This window comes from Saccopteryx leptura, chromosome 3, assembly GCF_036850995.1.
Source record: "Saccopteryx leptura isolate mSacLep1 chromosome 3, mSacLep1_pri_phased_curated, whole genome shotgun sequence".
Taxonomy (NCBI): domain Eukaryota; kingdom Metazoa; phylum Chordata; class Mammalia; order Chiroptera; family Emballonuridae; genus Saccopteryx; species Saccopteryx leptura.
In genome coordinates this window covers 358,743,642-358,760,076 of record NC_089505.1, presented here as the reverse complement: position 1 = coordinate 358,760,076, position 16,435 = coordinate 358,743,642, and the positions used below count along the sequence as shown (strand labels likewise).

The 16,435-nt window shown below is 44.4% G+C and overlaps 1 protein-coding gene across 2 annotated transcripts in view; it reads right to left on the bottom strand.

The window, feature by feature from the left end:
• The window catches only part of FER1L6 (fer-1 like family member 6), a 135,868-nt gene that overhangs the window by 81,513 nt on the left and 37,920 nt on the right, over positions 1-16,435 (bottom strand). For both annotated transcript variants that reach the window (XM_066379448.1, XM_066379449.1), the window contains 8 exons: positions 15,109-15,163; positions 14,886-15,017; positions 11,234-11,296; positions 7,722-7,800; positions 6,128-6,284; positions 5,349-5,535; positions 4,132-4,324; positions 1,025-1,377 (listed from right to left, as the gene is read on the bottom strand). In XM_066379448.1, the coding sequence (XP_066235545.1) occupies positions 1,025-1,377; positions 4,132-4,324; positions 5,349-5,535; positions 6,128-6,284; positions 7,722-7,800; positions 11,234-11,296; positions 14,886-15,017; positions 15,109-15,163 (1,219 nt within the window). The remainder of the gene's footprint in view (positions 1-1,024; positions 1,378-4,131; positions 4,325-5,348; positions 5,536-6,127; positions 6,285-7,721; positions 7,801-11,233; positions 11,297-14,885; positions 15,018-15,108; positions 15,164-16,435) is intronic.

Here is a 16,435-nt window from a genome sequence, read left to right as displayed (position 1 = left end):
CCCCAGGAGATGCCTATCACAGAGGGACTGTTACTATCGCATTTTGTTGATGAGCAAACTGAAACACGAAGAGGTATTATTGGTATCAGAACCATGACTAGAACCAACCCCCAAGATTTCCAACCACTTGCTCCAAGCTCTCCCCTGCCCTGCTCACATCATTTCTTAAGCTGTATTAGATCTCAGCAGTAAAAATAAGTGGACCTTCCAAGGCTAAGGTGACCCGGATGCTACAATCTTCCAGTCTGTCCAGTCTTTCTTAGGAATGGATAGCTCTGGGAGGCCAGCCATCACCTCCCTTCTCCACCCAAAATGACTATCTGGTCGACCTGATTTAACACACTCCCAGCGGCAGAATCATCCAAGCTGAGAGCTGGAATCCACCTACCTCTGCTGCTAACAAAACATAAAGTTCTCTCACTTGTTTAGACTACGAAGTACTATTGCGACACTCAAGAGGTTATTCACAGCTTATGTTCCTCTTAGAGCCACAGATCTCTTTCCCATAATAGATCCAGGCTGGAAAAGGCTAATATGCTTTATGTTGAGTAATAAACAAAGAAAAGCATTCCCTTGAGTGGTGATTTCCCCACAGGCTTGGAGCAAGGGAATAGGTTTCTCAACCTCTGTGTCCAGCTTGTCACCTACTCTTCCTCCTCCTCTTCCCTCCTCCCACATTACCTCCCACCCAGACCATATGCTAAGCTAAAACCAAAGCTAAATAAAACTGGACCACAGATACAGTTCAGTCAACCTACTCCCACCAATTCCTCCAGAGAGCTTTTATTTCTTTTACTGTGGTCCCTATGGGGATTGGATTGGGGGCAGGGAGAGACACTGAAAGAACCTGTCATTAGCAGACGGCTGTGATGTATGCAGGAAGAGGCAGAGGATCCGCCCGGGAAAATGGGGCTCAGCCAACACAGATGCTGCAGGGGCGTGAGACCTCCACAGGCCTTCGGGGAGCTGCTCCTCTTTGGGCTGACCTCACAGAGGTGTGCGACGAAGCAGCGCTCAGACCTACCTCTGGGGGCACGTCGAAAGGCTCCACCTCCACCTCGGTGGAGTTCGTTTTGTCTGAAGCCTGATGGGGTTTTCCATCGTCGCTTTTGTCACCCTTGTCTTTACTTGAGCCTTTGGAAAACTTGGAGTCTTTGTCCTTTGAAGACAGCTTGAGGTCCTTGAGTGCCTTGGAAAATTTAGACTCCTGTGCCCCTCCTGAGAGAATTTCCACAGCAATTTCGACTAAAATTCTGCCCCTGAATGCCACGCCTTCTCCAAAGCCTTCATTCAGTTCCTGGTAATCGTCCATCACACTGTGGTTCCTGGGTGAGCCATACAGGTTGATCCAGGCAGGTCCGAAGGTAGGTAGGAAACCTAGAAAGATCCCAAGCTTCAGTTGCATGGTGATGTTTACACACTGATTATTTTTTGCTTTATGAAAGTTGTGCGCATTCACTTAGAAACACAGAACCCACAGGAAAGGCAGAGAAAATATTTACAGAATATCCTATCACCGATAGACAGCCATAATTACCATTTTGCTGTATTTCTTTCTAGTCTCTCTCCCATGCAAATATTTACACTGGTTCCCAGTTGAAAACAGTATTACGAATGCTGATGCGCATCCTTGTCTGTTCATTCATTCATCAAATGTTTACTGACTCCTAACGTGCTTCAGGCACCGTGCTAGACTCTGATCCTAGAGCTCAGTGAAGAATAAAGCAGATATGAACATCCAACAAATATTTAGGTCATAGACACTATAAAGGAGATATAACTTGTGTTGTGAGAACTAGTGACAGGCTGCTGTAGCATGGAGAGGAGTTAGGCAGAGAGAGAGGGGAGGGAAAAGAGAGATTTCTAGGCAGAGGGAACAGCGTATATCTTCTGGAAAGGAACTTGGAGGCCGAAGAAGCTGAAGGAGAATGCCAGTGTCTGGAGTCCAGAGAACAGGCTGGGCGAGACAGGTCTGCAGAAATGGGCTGGTTTGGCGACCTTGACAAGGTCTCTATCCTAGAAACTATGGAAATAGAGGAATTTAAGTAAAGCTAGACCATAATCAGATGCATGTTAAGTTCAGTCTGGCTGCTATGTGAATGGGTATCAGAATGGATGTGGGCAGATGGGTTTGGGGACCACATCATCATCAAATTTGAAGGCATCGGTAGCTTCTAGGGTGATGGTAGTAGAGACTGAGAAAAGTGCATGTTCTAGGATATGTTCTAAACAAAGAACTGAAGAGACCTCATGATTCGAATTTACTATTAGCATAAGCATTTTTCTTTCTTAATATGTGGTGTCTGGGAAAATACGCAGTAGCTATGCGGACATCTCTTTGGCAACAGAACGGCCCGTTTTGTCAGGCAGTACGGCATGGCCATCCTGAAGCTGGACTGCGGGGTTCGAGCCTCAACCTCATCTCTGCTATTTTCTACCTGTGTAACCTTGGGCAGCTTTGATGACTTCCCTATGCCTCAGTTTCCTCATCTGTGAAATGAAGATGTTAACAATACCTATCTCACTTACCAAGATTAAAAGAGATGATATCTATTAAGCACTTCACACAGACCCTTAGGAAGAGCTCAAGGCTATTAACCATTGCTCTTAATAAAGATATGTATCATAATTTGCTTAACAATTCCCCCAACGTTGACAAGTCGATATTTCTGTTTGTTTTACCAGTATCAATAGTTTTATGCCTAAATGTTTCCTCTTCCTGCCCCCGCAGCCCCATCAACTAGATTCTGTCCTCCCCTTGAGTAAATTTTAAGAAGAAGAGATATTGTGTTAAAAAAAAATAGAAAGATTTTATGGTCCCTGATGTCTACTTGTTTAACACTGTTATATATCTCCCTGAACAAGCACAGTGTGCTGTCTGCATAAAGCAGTCCTGTGGCAAACCCTTCTGTGATTTAAGAATTAAGCAATAGATATTTATTGAGGTCTTCCAAGGGTGTCACTCTATGAGGGGCACAAAAATGCGACCTTGATCTCTGTGTATGCCGAGTCTTCAGTGTATGTGTGTATATTACATGTATGCACACACACACACACACACACATTCAAAACCATATACATGCCTGGCTGGGCGGTGGCACAGTGGATAGAGCGTCAGACTGGGATGCGAAAGACCCAGGTTTGAGACCCCGAGGTCGCCAGCTTGAGCAAGGGCTCATCTGGTTTGAGCAAAAGCTCACAGCTTGAGCCCAAGGTCGCTGGCTCCAGCAAGGGGTTACTCGGTCTGCTGAAGGCCCGCGGTCAAGGCACACATGAGAAGGCAATCAATGAACAATTAAGGTGTTGTAATGCGCAACAAAAAACTAATGATTGATGCTTCTCATCTCTTCGTTCCTGTCTGTCTGTCCCTGTCTATCCCTCTCTCTGACTCTCTCTCTGTCTCTGTAAAAAATAAATAAATTAAAAAAAAACATATACACGCATTTGCACAGGTTGTAGTGCAGAGAAAGTTTGACTTGGTATTTAAAGGAGAGAGGATTTGTTGGGATACTTAGAGAATCATCACCTAATGATTTAGGTTTTGCAAATAAAGGGTTTATCCAGGGTGGAGGCTCTTTAGACTGACTCAGTGGGTGGGCCAGCACTCTGTCCTGCTCCTTGCTCCTCCCTCCCCACCCCCCCACCGCTGCAACCCCATCCCCGAGTGCACCATTAGCAACAACTCCTTGCATACTCTGCTCCCCTCCTCCCATCAGTGAGTTGGGGGCACAATTTGGGGGGATCATTTAAACACGGAAAAAGCATTTTTAGCTTATGAGCCATGCAACAGTATGTGGCAGGCCAGGTGTGGCCCATGGACAATAGTTTGCCCACCTCTGATCTATTCTTATTGCTTCATGTTTCCATTTAGAAACCGAAGGCCCAGAGAGAGGAAGTGGCTGTCTCAGGGTCACACAGTGACGCTCATGGAAGACCTGAGATGGGGACTCTGCCTCCTGGCTCCCAGAGTCTGGCTCCACCCACTGCCCTGAACCAACCCAAACCAGAGACCACACAGAACATGGAAGGGGCCTAACCCAGCGCATGTTCTAAGCCTTCTACTTTAAAGAGAAGGGCTCCAAATCAATCAATTTGAAGCCCTATGCCCACGTCAGACAGGTGAGGCTCTACCTTTATCTCCATCCTGCTCATTGGAGATTTTCTTCAGGTCAATGAAATGGGTTGCCAGCGTCACATCGTTCATGCTGCCCTCATCCCACACCTGGATTTTCACCCTCCGACACAAGGGGGGGAACATTTCCTTGAAGACCACCTGTTCGTGCCATACAGGATCCGCACAGTTCTTCTGCACCGTGGTTCGCCCCTAAAAACAAAGCCAGGAAGATGCGAACCATGGGAAGAAAGAAAACAGGCCCTTGACTGACCCAAGAAAACTTGTCCAACCCGCGGAATATATAAAGTGAGTTGTTAAAAATAATGAACCTTCTTCCACCCGACACCCGTGAAAATTAGTTACCCCCAGTGAACATTACAGATGTCCTCCTCTGCTCTAGACAGCGTGCCAGGCATGGGGGAGGGGGGTAAAGGCGAGGACATCTCGGTCCCGTCCTCAGGAAGTTGTCATCACCACTTGGGGATGGGGTGACACTAACACCCATGTTATGCATGGGAGCTGTTCCATGAACCTCCAGGGGTGCAGCAACTACAGTTAGACCCTGAGTTCGTATTTTTATAAAAGTCGGGATCTGTGCAAACCACTGCCCCAGTCGGGGCCAGCTTCCCCATCCTAAAACGAAGTTGATGTCCTGTATGACCGTCAAGGCGGTCCAAGTCAAAACTACTCCAGTGTTCACCCTGTCGAGTGGAGGGGTCAGGGTAGACATATAGTTAAGGGCAGAGATAACATGTGCATCAGCTGAAGCTTCAAAGTCCAGCCAACCACGATGGAGGTCTGACCACGGGTCTGGGCCCTGGAGCTGCTGATGGCTCCTGAGCAGGGAACAGCTGGGAACAGGGCTGTCCAGGCTCACACAGGACAAGCACTGCCTGGGGCGACTGCAGAGCAGGCTGGAGGATGGTGGCAATTCTGCAGGGCCTGGGGGCTGGGTAACAGCTCTGAGAAGTAGCCAGAGGTAAGAAAGGTGGCCTGTCTGCCTGGGTCCTAAACCACGACTCCCCGGGGCTCCTCTCCATGATCTGCAATGGACAGAGACTGAGTAGCCCTCCCTTCTTTCTTGCCACGTGACTCAGTGCCCCTTTCTGTCTCTCTTTTTCTCTCCAGGCACTTCCTGGTCTTGATTCTGACTTAATACCATTTGACTAGAAATGCTGGTAAAGAACAGGGTTCTGACCCAAGTCTGTCACTGTTGGTGACAACAGTTTCTCACCATATGCCCAGCGAAGGAGACCTCCACGAAGGGATCCACGAGGTCCTTACTGTCACCCACAAACGCTTTGGTGACGTTCGCCATGATACTGGAGTTCATTTTGGGCAACCCCTCTGCTTTGTAGAGTCTCACGTAGAACCTGGCCCAGGGTCTCTCTGATGGGAACCCTTGAGGGATCAAAAGGTTCCTTAGAGGGGGACAAACACAAAACCTTGTCTTACAGAGCGCTCTCGCTCGAAAGACTAGAGAGAAAAGCTAGAAGCATGAAGAAGGATCCTGATATATGACAAGAATCTGAATAGATTGCGATGATCGCTGAAATGAGTTTTCTTCCTAGTTTAATGACAGCGAAGGGTATGATTAGAGGGAATGCAAACTCATTTAGGTCCTACAATTACAGAACAAACATTGTCTCTTATTCTGCGCCTGAATGAGCTGCATGAAGTCTTCTCATTTTACCAATTAGTGGTCGAAATTATCATTTTTTTCAAAGGAAAATTAGCTAAATTCAAATAAATCCGATAAGCACAGCAATAGCTCGTCTGTTATAGGTTATTGCAGGAAGGCAGGCATTTCTTGTCGTAGAAGCTGACCTCCCAATGGATCGTTATGCCTTCAGTGAGACACATCTTGGTGCCTCAGATAGAGCGGAATCCCAGGTGGCCAAGCCATGAACCTGGTCGCTCTCACGGACCCGTGAGGAAAGGGAGGGAGGGGGAGAGACTTGGAAACTAGGTCCTATCATCTCCATTGCCCAGCCCCAGCTGAAACTGTCTCACTTCTCTATTTGCTCCTCAGCATCGGAGATTTTCGGGTTGGTCTTTAAGACGTCGCCTTTTCCAGTCACGCTGATGTCACACTTGAGGTACCCCTTCGTGCCCGTCCTGATGTCGCCAGGGTCCGTGAGCACGGCCCACTTGTCACAGAACTGATGACCTGTGAAGGCATGCCGACAGCTCAGCCATCTGCAGCAATGAGCCCAGGACCCCAGCCAGTTCCCTCCCAGCCCCGAGGTCCCCACACCCTATGAGGGGTGGCTCGTCTGGGCTATCCGCGAGTCTCGTGCTGCCTGCCTCTCCTCCTTCCCCTCCCTTCCTTGACTTCCCACCCTCTTCTCCATCTTCTCCTCCAACCGTGCACAGGTATGTGAGGAGCCTTCAAGCCAGTGGAAATCCCCTAGCCGGGATTCTAGCCAGGAGGGGATAGGAGGACATTACTGAAGTATAGAAGCTCCATATTGTTTCACAGGCCATAAATGTGGCACATGGATATTTTTATTTAGTCTACAGTGTGAGTCCAAACTTCAAAATTTTATACAAAAATCTACACCTCTGACTTATTTATTTTTTAAATTGTTAGACCAGGCAATTGTTAGATCAGAGGCCACACTTCTACACAACAGCAGATGGTAAAGAACCGAGTAGATGCTAATCCTAGTTGAATTAGTAGAGCTCATTCAAACTCCCATGACCTGGGCCCTTTGCCCTGTGACTTTGAATCACAGTTGAAGAGAGAGGCCTTTTGTGAGGTCTGTGTTTGTGTTGGCTTTATTATTTATTAGCTCTTGACCTTGGACTAATTACCTAGCTTTTCTGAGTTTCACTTTCTTATAAATCAGGGGTAATAATGATTATTCTAGAAAAATTCATATGTGGCACATTACAAGTCATTATTCTGTGCTGGATCCTACACTAAACACTTTATGTAGATGTATTAACTTAATCCTCCAACAACCCGATGAAGGAAGTATTGTTTTACCCCCATTCTTAAAGATGAGGAAACTGAGGCACAGAGAAGTCAAGTCACTTGCCCAAGGTTGCACAACTAGGAAAGAGCAGAGTAAGATTTGAACCTGGACAAACTGGCTCCAGAGTTCGTATTCTTAACTTCTATTCTTTCCTGTTTTTTTTATGGTGTTTCACAGCACTAAATTAGACAGAATTGGTGAGAATAATAAAAATAAAAGAATAAAAACTGCCCAGGGCATTGGCCAGCTAGCTCAGTTGGTGAGAGCATTATCCAAACACAACGAGGTTGCAGGTTCAACCCTCAGTCAGGGCACATACAGAAATAAACTGATGAGTGTATAAACACATGGAACAACAAATCGATGTTTCTCTCTCTCTCCTTTTCTCCCTCTCTCTAAAATCAATAAAATAAAAAGAAAGTAAACTGCTTAGAAGTATGAACACATAAGATAATTTTATCATCGGCTCATAAACTGAGGGAAAGAGCCATGTCTTACTGAACTTTCTCTAATTGGTGCTGAGTGTTACTGAATGGAAGACAAGTGGATGAGTGAACAGGTGAGTTGGCCCCCAGGTTGGTAAACTGGAGGAGAGTAAGAGACAGTGGGAGGCGACGCCTGCTCACCAGGCTGGTGGTACACAGTGCCCAGGTCCACTCGGAAGGCGCCAATCAGCATGCTTCCTATCAGCTTGTGGTGAAGGACCTGCAGGGAGATGGAGCGGGGAGCCCTGAAGAACCACGTTTCTTTCTGGGGCTAAGCCTGTGAAATTGGTTTCTGACACCTCAAAGAGCACCCCAGACCTCGACCGTGTCTGGCCTTCACTGTCCTCGGAAGCACAATGACATCTGTCACCCAAACTCAGGGCTCTGTAGAACACCCGGAAGTCCTCCTTTCGCCTCGCAGGTTTGCAGCTAGTCTTCTACTGAAGGACACCTAAACAATTCTCACTGTCTGAAGGTGATTGTTTTTAACCAAAATGGACTATTGTTGCAGCCAACCCTTCAACACCCATCTCTGCCTGTTGAAACTTTACATATCCTTCAATGCCTAGAGCAAATGTCCCTTCCTCCAAGCTTCCCTCCCTGATTGCCCACAGCTGAAAGCATTCCCTTTCTCTCCTAAACTCCCACAACACTTTGCTCACAGCTTTCTCAGACATCTCACCACGTATTGCCTTGAGAAGGTTTAGACATATGTAACAGTCAGAACAAGGGCAATGGCCATCCTCAATATTTTGTGTAGTCATAAGACATCAGAGTGTGGGGCTGGTTACAGCACCATATTTTAATGCTAATGCTACAAAGATGAGTTAAGTTCTAAAGACAGATGTCAGAGGTGGCCCTGGGTTCAGAAACAATATCGTATGAGTCACTTCTGAAGAATCAGGAAGAGTTTCTAACCTTTGATCCAGAAAAGAGAAGAGCAGGGTTATAGAAGAAGGGCAACAGTAACTCAAGTGTCTTCAGATCTTAGAAATACTTCCATCTAGAAGAGGGGGTAGGTTCCCAGCGCAGCCCCCAAGTTATAGGAAGAGAGATTTCAGCTCAACATCAGGACAACTTTTATAACAGAACATCTCAGTGATGGAATGGGCTTTCCTGTAAGTAGTGACCTCCCCGTCACTGGATATAATCAAGTAGAGCCCAAGAACCTCATGTCATGGAGGTGATAGAGAAAAATTTCTATACCAACTGAAGTTAAACCAGATGGTCTCTAAATTTTCTTCTAATTATAAAATCTTGTGAGTCCTTTGAATCGAGTTTCCTGCTCTCCTCTGTCCACCATATGGCCTTGTTCATAACAGGTGTTCAATAAACATTGAGTAAATTAACGAATGATTGACCAATTGAATGATGGATGAATGGGAGACTTTTGTAGCTTCTGAACAGCTTCTTTGGTAGCGGCAATAAGAAACAAATTGAATTGACTTCAAGAACTGAAGACGTGATAGCCCTTCCCCATCTCCCTTTCCGCTCTCTCTCCCTTGCCCGAACATTGCAAGGGTGTTAGAGAACCAAGGGGAAGCAAGGACAGCTTGGCTTGAGTAAAGGAGTTATTTAAGTCCACATACACCAAGCTCAGTCCAACCACTCCATGCTCGCAGTTGCTAACGCAGCCTCCCAAAGACCCAAGCAAGAACACAAGTCTGACTCAAGCTATTCTCAGGTTAAAGGCACCTGGGTCCCTATGGACATGATGGGACTCAAGAGCCCCAAACAGACCTTTAAATAACACAGGAGGCCCTCTCAAACATCCACCTAATGTGAGTGCCAGGCAATTGGTGTGGCCAAGCATTAGATTAGCAGAACGCTGGGGTATCTCACAGACAGAGTGCTGGGGACCCTGCATGACTGCGGCCACTGTTGAGGGACGATGGTCTTTGACACGACCAGGGTCTGCTACAGCTGTCTGTCCCAACTGCACCTGCTTTATAGCACTCCTTCCTTCTTCTCCCACGTGGAATTCCTGGGCATGCTGACTTATAGTTCGTGTACTAGCAGAAAACTGGTATTGAATACTGCCCCCTTAAGGAAAGTTTTCTCTTTAAAATCTTTGGTCTCTGTCCTGAAGGGTCATTTAGGGAGACCAAACTATTTTTCTAAGTTAGAGAACCTGAGATAGGCAATATTAGCTTTGATTTTCTGTCTAAAAATCCACTTGCCCCACAGTGAGTCACGATCCTTGTCCATGACACAGCATAAAAATCTAGCTATTAACCATTTATCTGCAATCTAGACAGTACATTATGAGCCTTCTACAAAGCTAACCTCACAAACAGGTCATTGCCTGAGCTATGCAATGCAACAAAGTCCTGGGCAATGTCCCAGGACCCGAAATATCTTCGCACTGCTTGTCATCAGGACCGCAATTTAAACATGAAGACTATTGGACTCTTGATGACTTTTCATTCTTCAAGAGTCACATTCTTTAAGTGCCCCCTGGGAAAGATAATATCATAACTTTACTATTGCCTAAGCCTCATGCAGGACTGATGTATAATATGTCATATTTATATATAACATAATATTAAAATAAAGAGTGATAAAAAAAAAAAAAACCCAGGCAAGGAAGTCTTCAAGAGCAGTTGTGCCATCTTTGCAATTCTCATTAGAGTTGGTGTCCCTTTTAGGAAAATATTTCCTCATTCTCCATAAAAACATGCTTTATGTTGGCATGTAGAGCAGGAATTCTGTCCTTTGAGAACTATCTGGAAGAGAGCTGTATTCTGCAACCCCTAGCCCACCACTTTCAGGCACGAGTATCCTCACTACTTCCTGGGAGAAGCAGTAATTTCTCAGAATGGTGAGACAGATGCAGCCCGTCGCCCACTGGTCTCTGTCCTTTCCCAGTGGTGTGAGGTTGGTAAAGGTCTGCTCCTATTCTCTCACGTGAACTAGTACAGCTCCAACATGGGCACTTTCTCTTCCCGTTCCTGTCCTGCAGGTGCTGGGCCAAGCTGGATAAAGCGCTGGCCGAACCAGAAAGCTTTCTGTGTCTCCACCCTTCAGACTTGACCTGTGGGAGTAGGAATTCACCAGCGAGGGCTGAGGAAGGGTCTGTGCGGCAGACGCCACGCCCCCATGGGCAGGTCTGGAGGTCTACTCAAAGGCAGCTCACTACTAAGAAGCCAAGTAGCAACCACTGGCTCCAAATCACATCCTCAGATCCAGCATTACTGATCTATTTGGGTCCTTCCGGATTCTTTCTATTTCTCTGTTTATTACTAACTAGGGAGGGAAGTTGATGTGATTAATTATCATTAGTGTGGACATCACTCCAAGAGAGAAACACTAACATTTGCTTCATTAAAAAAAAACAACCAAAAAAAAAAAAAACCCACTCAAAAATGGCAATCCATTGTCATTTGAAGCATTTTATTTTTCACGTTCCCACATTAGTAAGCCACACAATTCAATTTATGATGGCTTCGTAGTAGATTACAACTTGCTTCCAACAGACTTTCTTGAAAAGGTTTCCCCTCCCGACTCCTCTATTCTGGTCATTTAAAGCTCTGTCCGATTTTCAAACTGACCAGCTCACACTCACCCTCCTGAACCTACCCCCCCAAGCAGGCTGAGCTGTCCTGAAGTTTCCCAGTGCCTCCCCCCACTCCCACCGCCAATGATATACTTACTGAGATTTTGATGATCTTGTCAAAGAGATGCACTTGGGGCCCAATGAAGTCGAAGACAAAGTACTATAAAACATAAAGTTCATAACAAGCAAAACAGAGACAGATTCATACGTAGAGAGCAGTCGGTGGGGGAGGGGCTGGGTGATGGGGGTGGAGGGATCGAGCGAAAAAAGAACAAAAATGAAAAAAAAAGAAAAAAACTCACAGACACGGACAGCAGTGTGGCGATTGCCCGGGGATGGGAGGGGGTGAGGAGGGTGTGAGGGGAAAGGTGGTGGTGGATGAAGGCTTGACTCGGGGAAGCTGAGCACTCCACACAGTGCACAGAGCTGTACGGGCACCTGAGACCTGTGTGATTATGTCAACCAGTGTCACCCCAGTAAGTTCAATGACAGAGAAAAAACATAAAGTGCATTCTGACTATGAATCCCAGCCTTGCATTTAAGAACCCTGTCCCCGGAGTAGACCTAATACTGCATCATTCTAATCAGTTGCCGACTGACCCTCAACGATATGAATATACACATATCTTCGATTGACTGGCCATCCCCTGTGGAGGGTCATTTAACTCGTTCTCAGTTGTTTTTTTCTTAAATAAAAAAAATAAAGAATGCCGCCAACCATGTCTTTGCACAGGATATACGTGAGTTTTCCTCTAAAATGGACACGAGAGGTGGAACTGTTGGCTCATGGTTTACGTACATGCAAATAATTAGTAGATAGCATGAACTTTCTTTCTCAGGGAGCTAAGCCATTTTACATTCCCACTGCCGCATAGAAAAATAGCCATCTCTCCACACCTTTGCCAAGCCTTGAACTCGTCAAGTCCTTCGTTTATTTATTTTTACCTGAATCGAGTGATGGATGAAAAGAACATCTCAGTGTGAACTATAACCAATAATATTGTCATAACCATGTATGGTGTCAGGTGGGTACCAGATTTATTGGGGAGATCACTTCGTAAATTATACAAACGTCTAACCAGAATGCTATACACCTGAAACTAATATAAAATAACATTGAATGTCAACTGTAATTGAGAAATAAAAATTAGAGTAAATAATTTATTTTTTTTAAGAGAGAGAGAGAGACATGCCTAGAGTCCTAGAGCTAGTTATTGCTGGGTCAGCAGCCAAAACTGGGTTCTCTTGAAATTATCACACAAGGGGCTCAAGGACTAGATGTTTCATCATCAGAACTTTACCAAGTACCTTCCAAAGGTGAAGTCATATAGGTTTATGGGCTGTGTGTTTTGGGAACTGATGGGTGTTGGAAAGGGTGGAACTAGGAAGTTTAGGAAGTTGGTTTTGACCTGCAGGATAGAAGAATGACCCAAGGACATCAGAGATAAACACGGCAGTAGCAGGAGAGAGAGAAGTGACTGTGAACAGCCTATTTCTCAGGGACAAAGCAGAAAAACCAAAATGTGGAAACTGAAGGATGCCACAGGGGTCGGGAACCTATGGCTCGTGAGCCAGATGTGGCTCTTTTGATGGCTGCATCTGGCTCGCTGACAAGTCTTTAATAAAAAAGAATAATAACGTTAAAAATATAAAACATTCTCATGTATTACAATCCATTCATTTCCTACCGCTCATGTTCATGGTTGTGGGTGGCTGGAGCCAATCACAGCTGTCCTCCGGGACAACACCAAATTTTTATTGGATAATGCGTAACATACACGGGTCGTTGTATGGCTCTCACGGAATTACATTTTAAAATATGTGGCGTTCATGGCTCTCTCAGCCAAAAAGGTTCCCGACCCCTGATATATTATTACAACGAGACCTTCAAAATGTCAGTCCTTAGGTATCAATGAAAGGTGCCGGTACGTCCAGTGCCTTCAGTTTAAGAAAATAGAAAACCATGGGTCATATTTCAGGAAGTTTTTCATATATAGACATTCAAACTTTTTCAAAGTTTCATGTTCAGAATTTGTTTTATGTGCAAAATTTACTTACATGAAATTCTTCATTCTCTGATATATGGGAAGCTATGGGTTCCTTTGGACCAATAAATTAGTTCCAACGTTCACTACCTTCTGCTGAGTTTCATATTTCAGACTCAATTGCCTCACAGAGGTTCCCTAGACCTCCCGAGCCCACACACATTTTTCTAGCTGGGAAATATTCCTCAACTCCTTCAACATCTGATAAACTTTGGGCTTGAAAATTACAGTCAAAAGCTGTAACAAAGGCTTTTAGTTCAACTTCTATATCTATATATATATATATATATATATATATATTTTATGTGATTTCCAACTGATCACACTTGGGCCCAAGTTAATGTCATTTAGACCCAGGACTTGTAGGCATAAAGCGAATACTAATGATAATAACTGACAAATTTCCATGCACATGATTTCTTATTGTTACAGAGGTGGGGAGAGGACGGGGAAGGAGACGATGCCACTTGAACTCACGGTGAACAGCTGAGGGGCAGGAGTGACAGGGGAAGGGAGCGGACAGCTCTAATGGGATCTGGGTGTTTTCTACGGATTTCATTATCCACACTCTCCCTGCCTTCCTTTTCAATTACCGCTCCCATTAGGAAAGTAATTAAGAGTTTACTGCCTTCTTTGAGAATTCACAGTGTTTACAGGGAGACCAAGCATTCTTGAACACTGTTAGAGGATACATCGTTACCTCTTTGGAGGAAAATTTGGAAACATCAAAATTCTAAATGCATATACCCTTTGTCCCAGTTAGGCCATTTAAATATTGTTATAAGTAGTAGCCAAAGACTGACAGAAAATTCAATATCCATCCATAAGAAATTGCCCTGGTGGTAAATTACAGTGTATCCTTGCAATGGGAAACTCTACAGCAATGAGCAGAAAATGAGACTGAACTGTACATTTCGATATAGACTAACCTCCAAAACACATTGTTAGGTGGAAAGGGCAAGGTCCAGCATACCGAATGCTACAGTTTGGTTCCAATATTTACTTGTATTCTTGTCCATGCCTGACCTGGCTCTCAAAGTATATGCAGATACCTGCTGAGAATGGTCGTCTCCAGGGAGGGGAACTAAGTGCTTACAGATCAGAGATAAATGGGACATACATTTTCCACCAAATATCATTACCCACTGTTTGTATCATTTACCTTTTTTTTTTTTTTTACTGTGAAATCTTTCTATTTCAAAAGAGAATGTAGTGTGTTTAATATTTAGAAGCTTCTTGTATCACTTTGATGTTTCCCTTTACAATTTTTACACTGCTTAGAAAAATACCCTAGTTTATTTTCCAACGCAGCATGCCTGCTTTAAAAGTAAGTATTAAATCTCCAATGTCTCTGCTAAGCAAAAGACTGTATATCTGCTCACTAACCAACATCCAACATGTTTTAACATAGAAATCCTGGGCTTATATGGATGAAGATGTGCTTGTAAGAAATAAGAAAATGGGCCTTATTAATAATATAGTTATGCATTTAAAATTAGTAGAAATTTCTTACATATCCTTCCCATTATCTTTCTGCTCAACTTTACGGGGCTCTTTGTCCAGGAGGCTCAGAGCTCTTGCCATGGGCTTAGATGAGTGATGGAAAGCAGTCGTGAGGGGTCTGGGTTTTCCATTTGGCTCAAGAATACCAGAGTAGCATTGAAGAGGATGTCGGAGAGGGTGTTGGTGACCCCCATGACTTACTTCATTGTAAAACGGGCTGTTGGTTCCTTCCTTCACCGTGCTTTGCTTCTTCTCGTCCCCGATCTCAATGACCACAACCGGGTCAATGTTCTCCCCCACCAGCTGGCGGGCCTCGATGATGGTGATGGCAATCTACAACACAGAGCCGCATGAGTGCATTCTGGACCTGGCTCTTCATTCACACGGGAGCTCGGGAGGCTGGGAGGAAGTGTCAGTCACTTACTTGATAATTTTGGGATCTGATCTCTCCATCATGGATCTTAGTCAATAGTTTTGACCTATTGAAAGAAAGTTGAACATATATAGTTTATCAAGTAAGAATATACTTTAGATCCATAAGCCATGGTAATGTTTCCCTAGATATTTCTAAGTGCTTTTATTTTTATTGTATCACATATTCTCTTTATATCTCTGGGGGAAATAAGAATAAATAGATGAGTGACTTAACCTTTCTGTGACTCAGTTTCCCCATCCTAATAATAGCACTTACCAAATGAGGAGATTGCTACAAGTTAATGACATGATGCCTGTAAACGTTTAACTTAGGACCTGGAGAAGCTAAATGTCAGCTCTTGTTGTGAGTATGATTATCAGTATTATTTATTTTTTATTTTATAGAATGAGAAATCGAGATTCTTCAGAAAGTCAGTGGCAGATCTGGGTCTCAATAAAGACGTCCCTTGTCTCCTATCTAATCTTTTCCGTGGGACCACTCAGCCATTCTCATTAGCTATAACAACCCTGAGTTTCGTGATTGCATTTAGAAGAATTGGTAAAAGAGAAAATTGGAAGGAATACCCAAGACGCTAGCTCAGTGAGATTTGACATTTCAGATTTCCTTTCTCTGGACTGTCATAAGTAATTGAAAAGAGATTTGCCACACCTGGGATTTAGAGATCGGATAACAGCAGACAGAGAGGAAGAATCCTTATAGGCACAGAAGCAGCAATGGGTAGGAAATTAACTGCACTAGAGTTCCTTCTAAATTTATTCTCTTGCCTTCTAACAATACCATCTTGCATCTGACTTCATTCCATTTCTTCTGATCATGAAGTCCAGTAGACAACAGAGTAAACTAGTAAAAATCTCAAGGCCTCGGAGTCAGACTGATCTGAATCAGATTACTTGTTCTCCCCACTCTGGGGATGTTAGCCTTCATTTCTCCATCCGAAAGTGAAATAATCATTCCTGCCACGTAGGATTAAAGGAGAAAATGCATGTAGAAAAGGGTAGATATCAAAAGGTCTATGTCCATTAATAAAATGGCAAATTTAGCCCTGGCCAGACAGCTCGGTTGGTTAGAACATTGTCCGGAAGCTCAGAGGTTGCCGGTTCAATCCCCGGCCAGGACAAATACAGGAACGGATCAATGTTCCTGTCTCTCTCCCTTTCTCTCTGTCTAAAATCAGTAAAATCAATTAATTAAAATGGCAAATTTATATTAATATTCACCATGTGGGAGCTCTGCAATTTCCTCAGAGGAAAAATAAAGCTGAATCTCGGGCCTGGCAAGGCTAGCAGTCGATTCAAAAGAGAGGAAAGACCAAGGC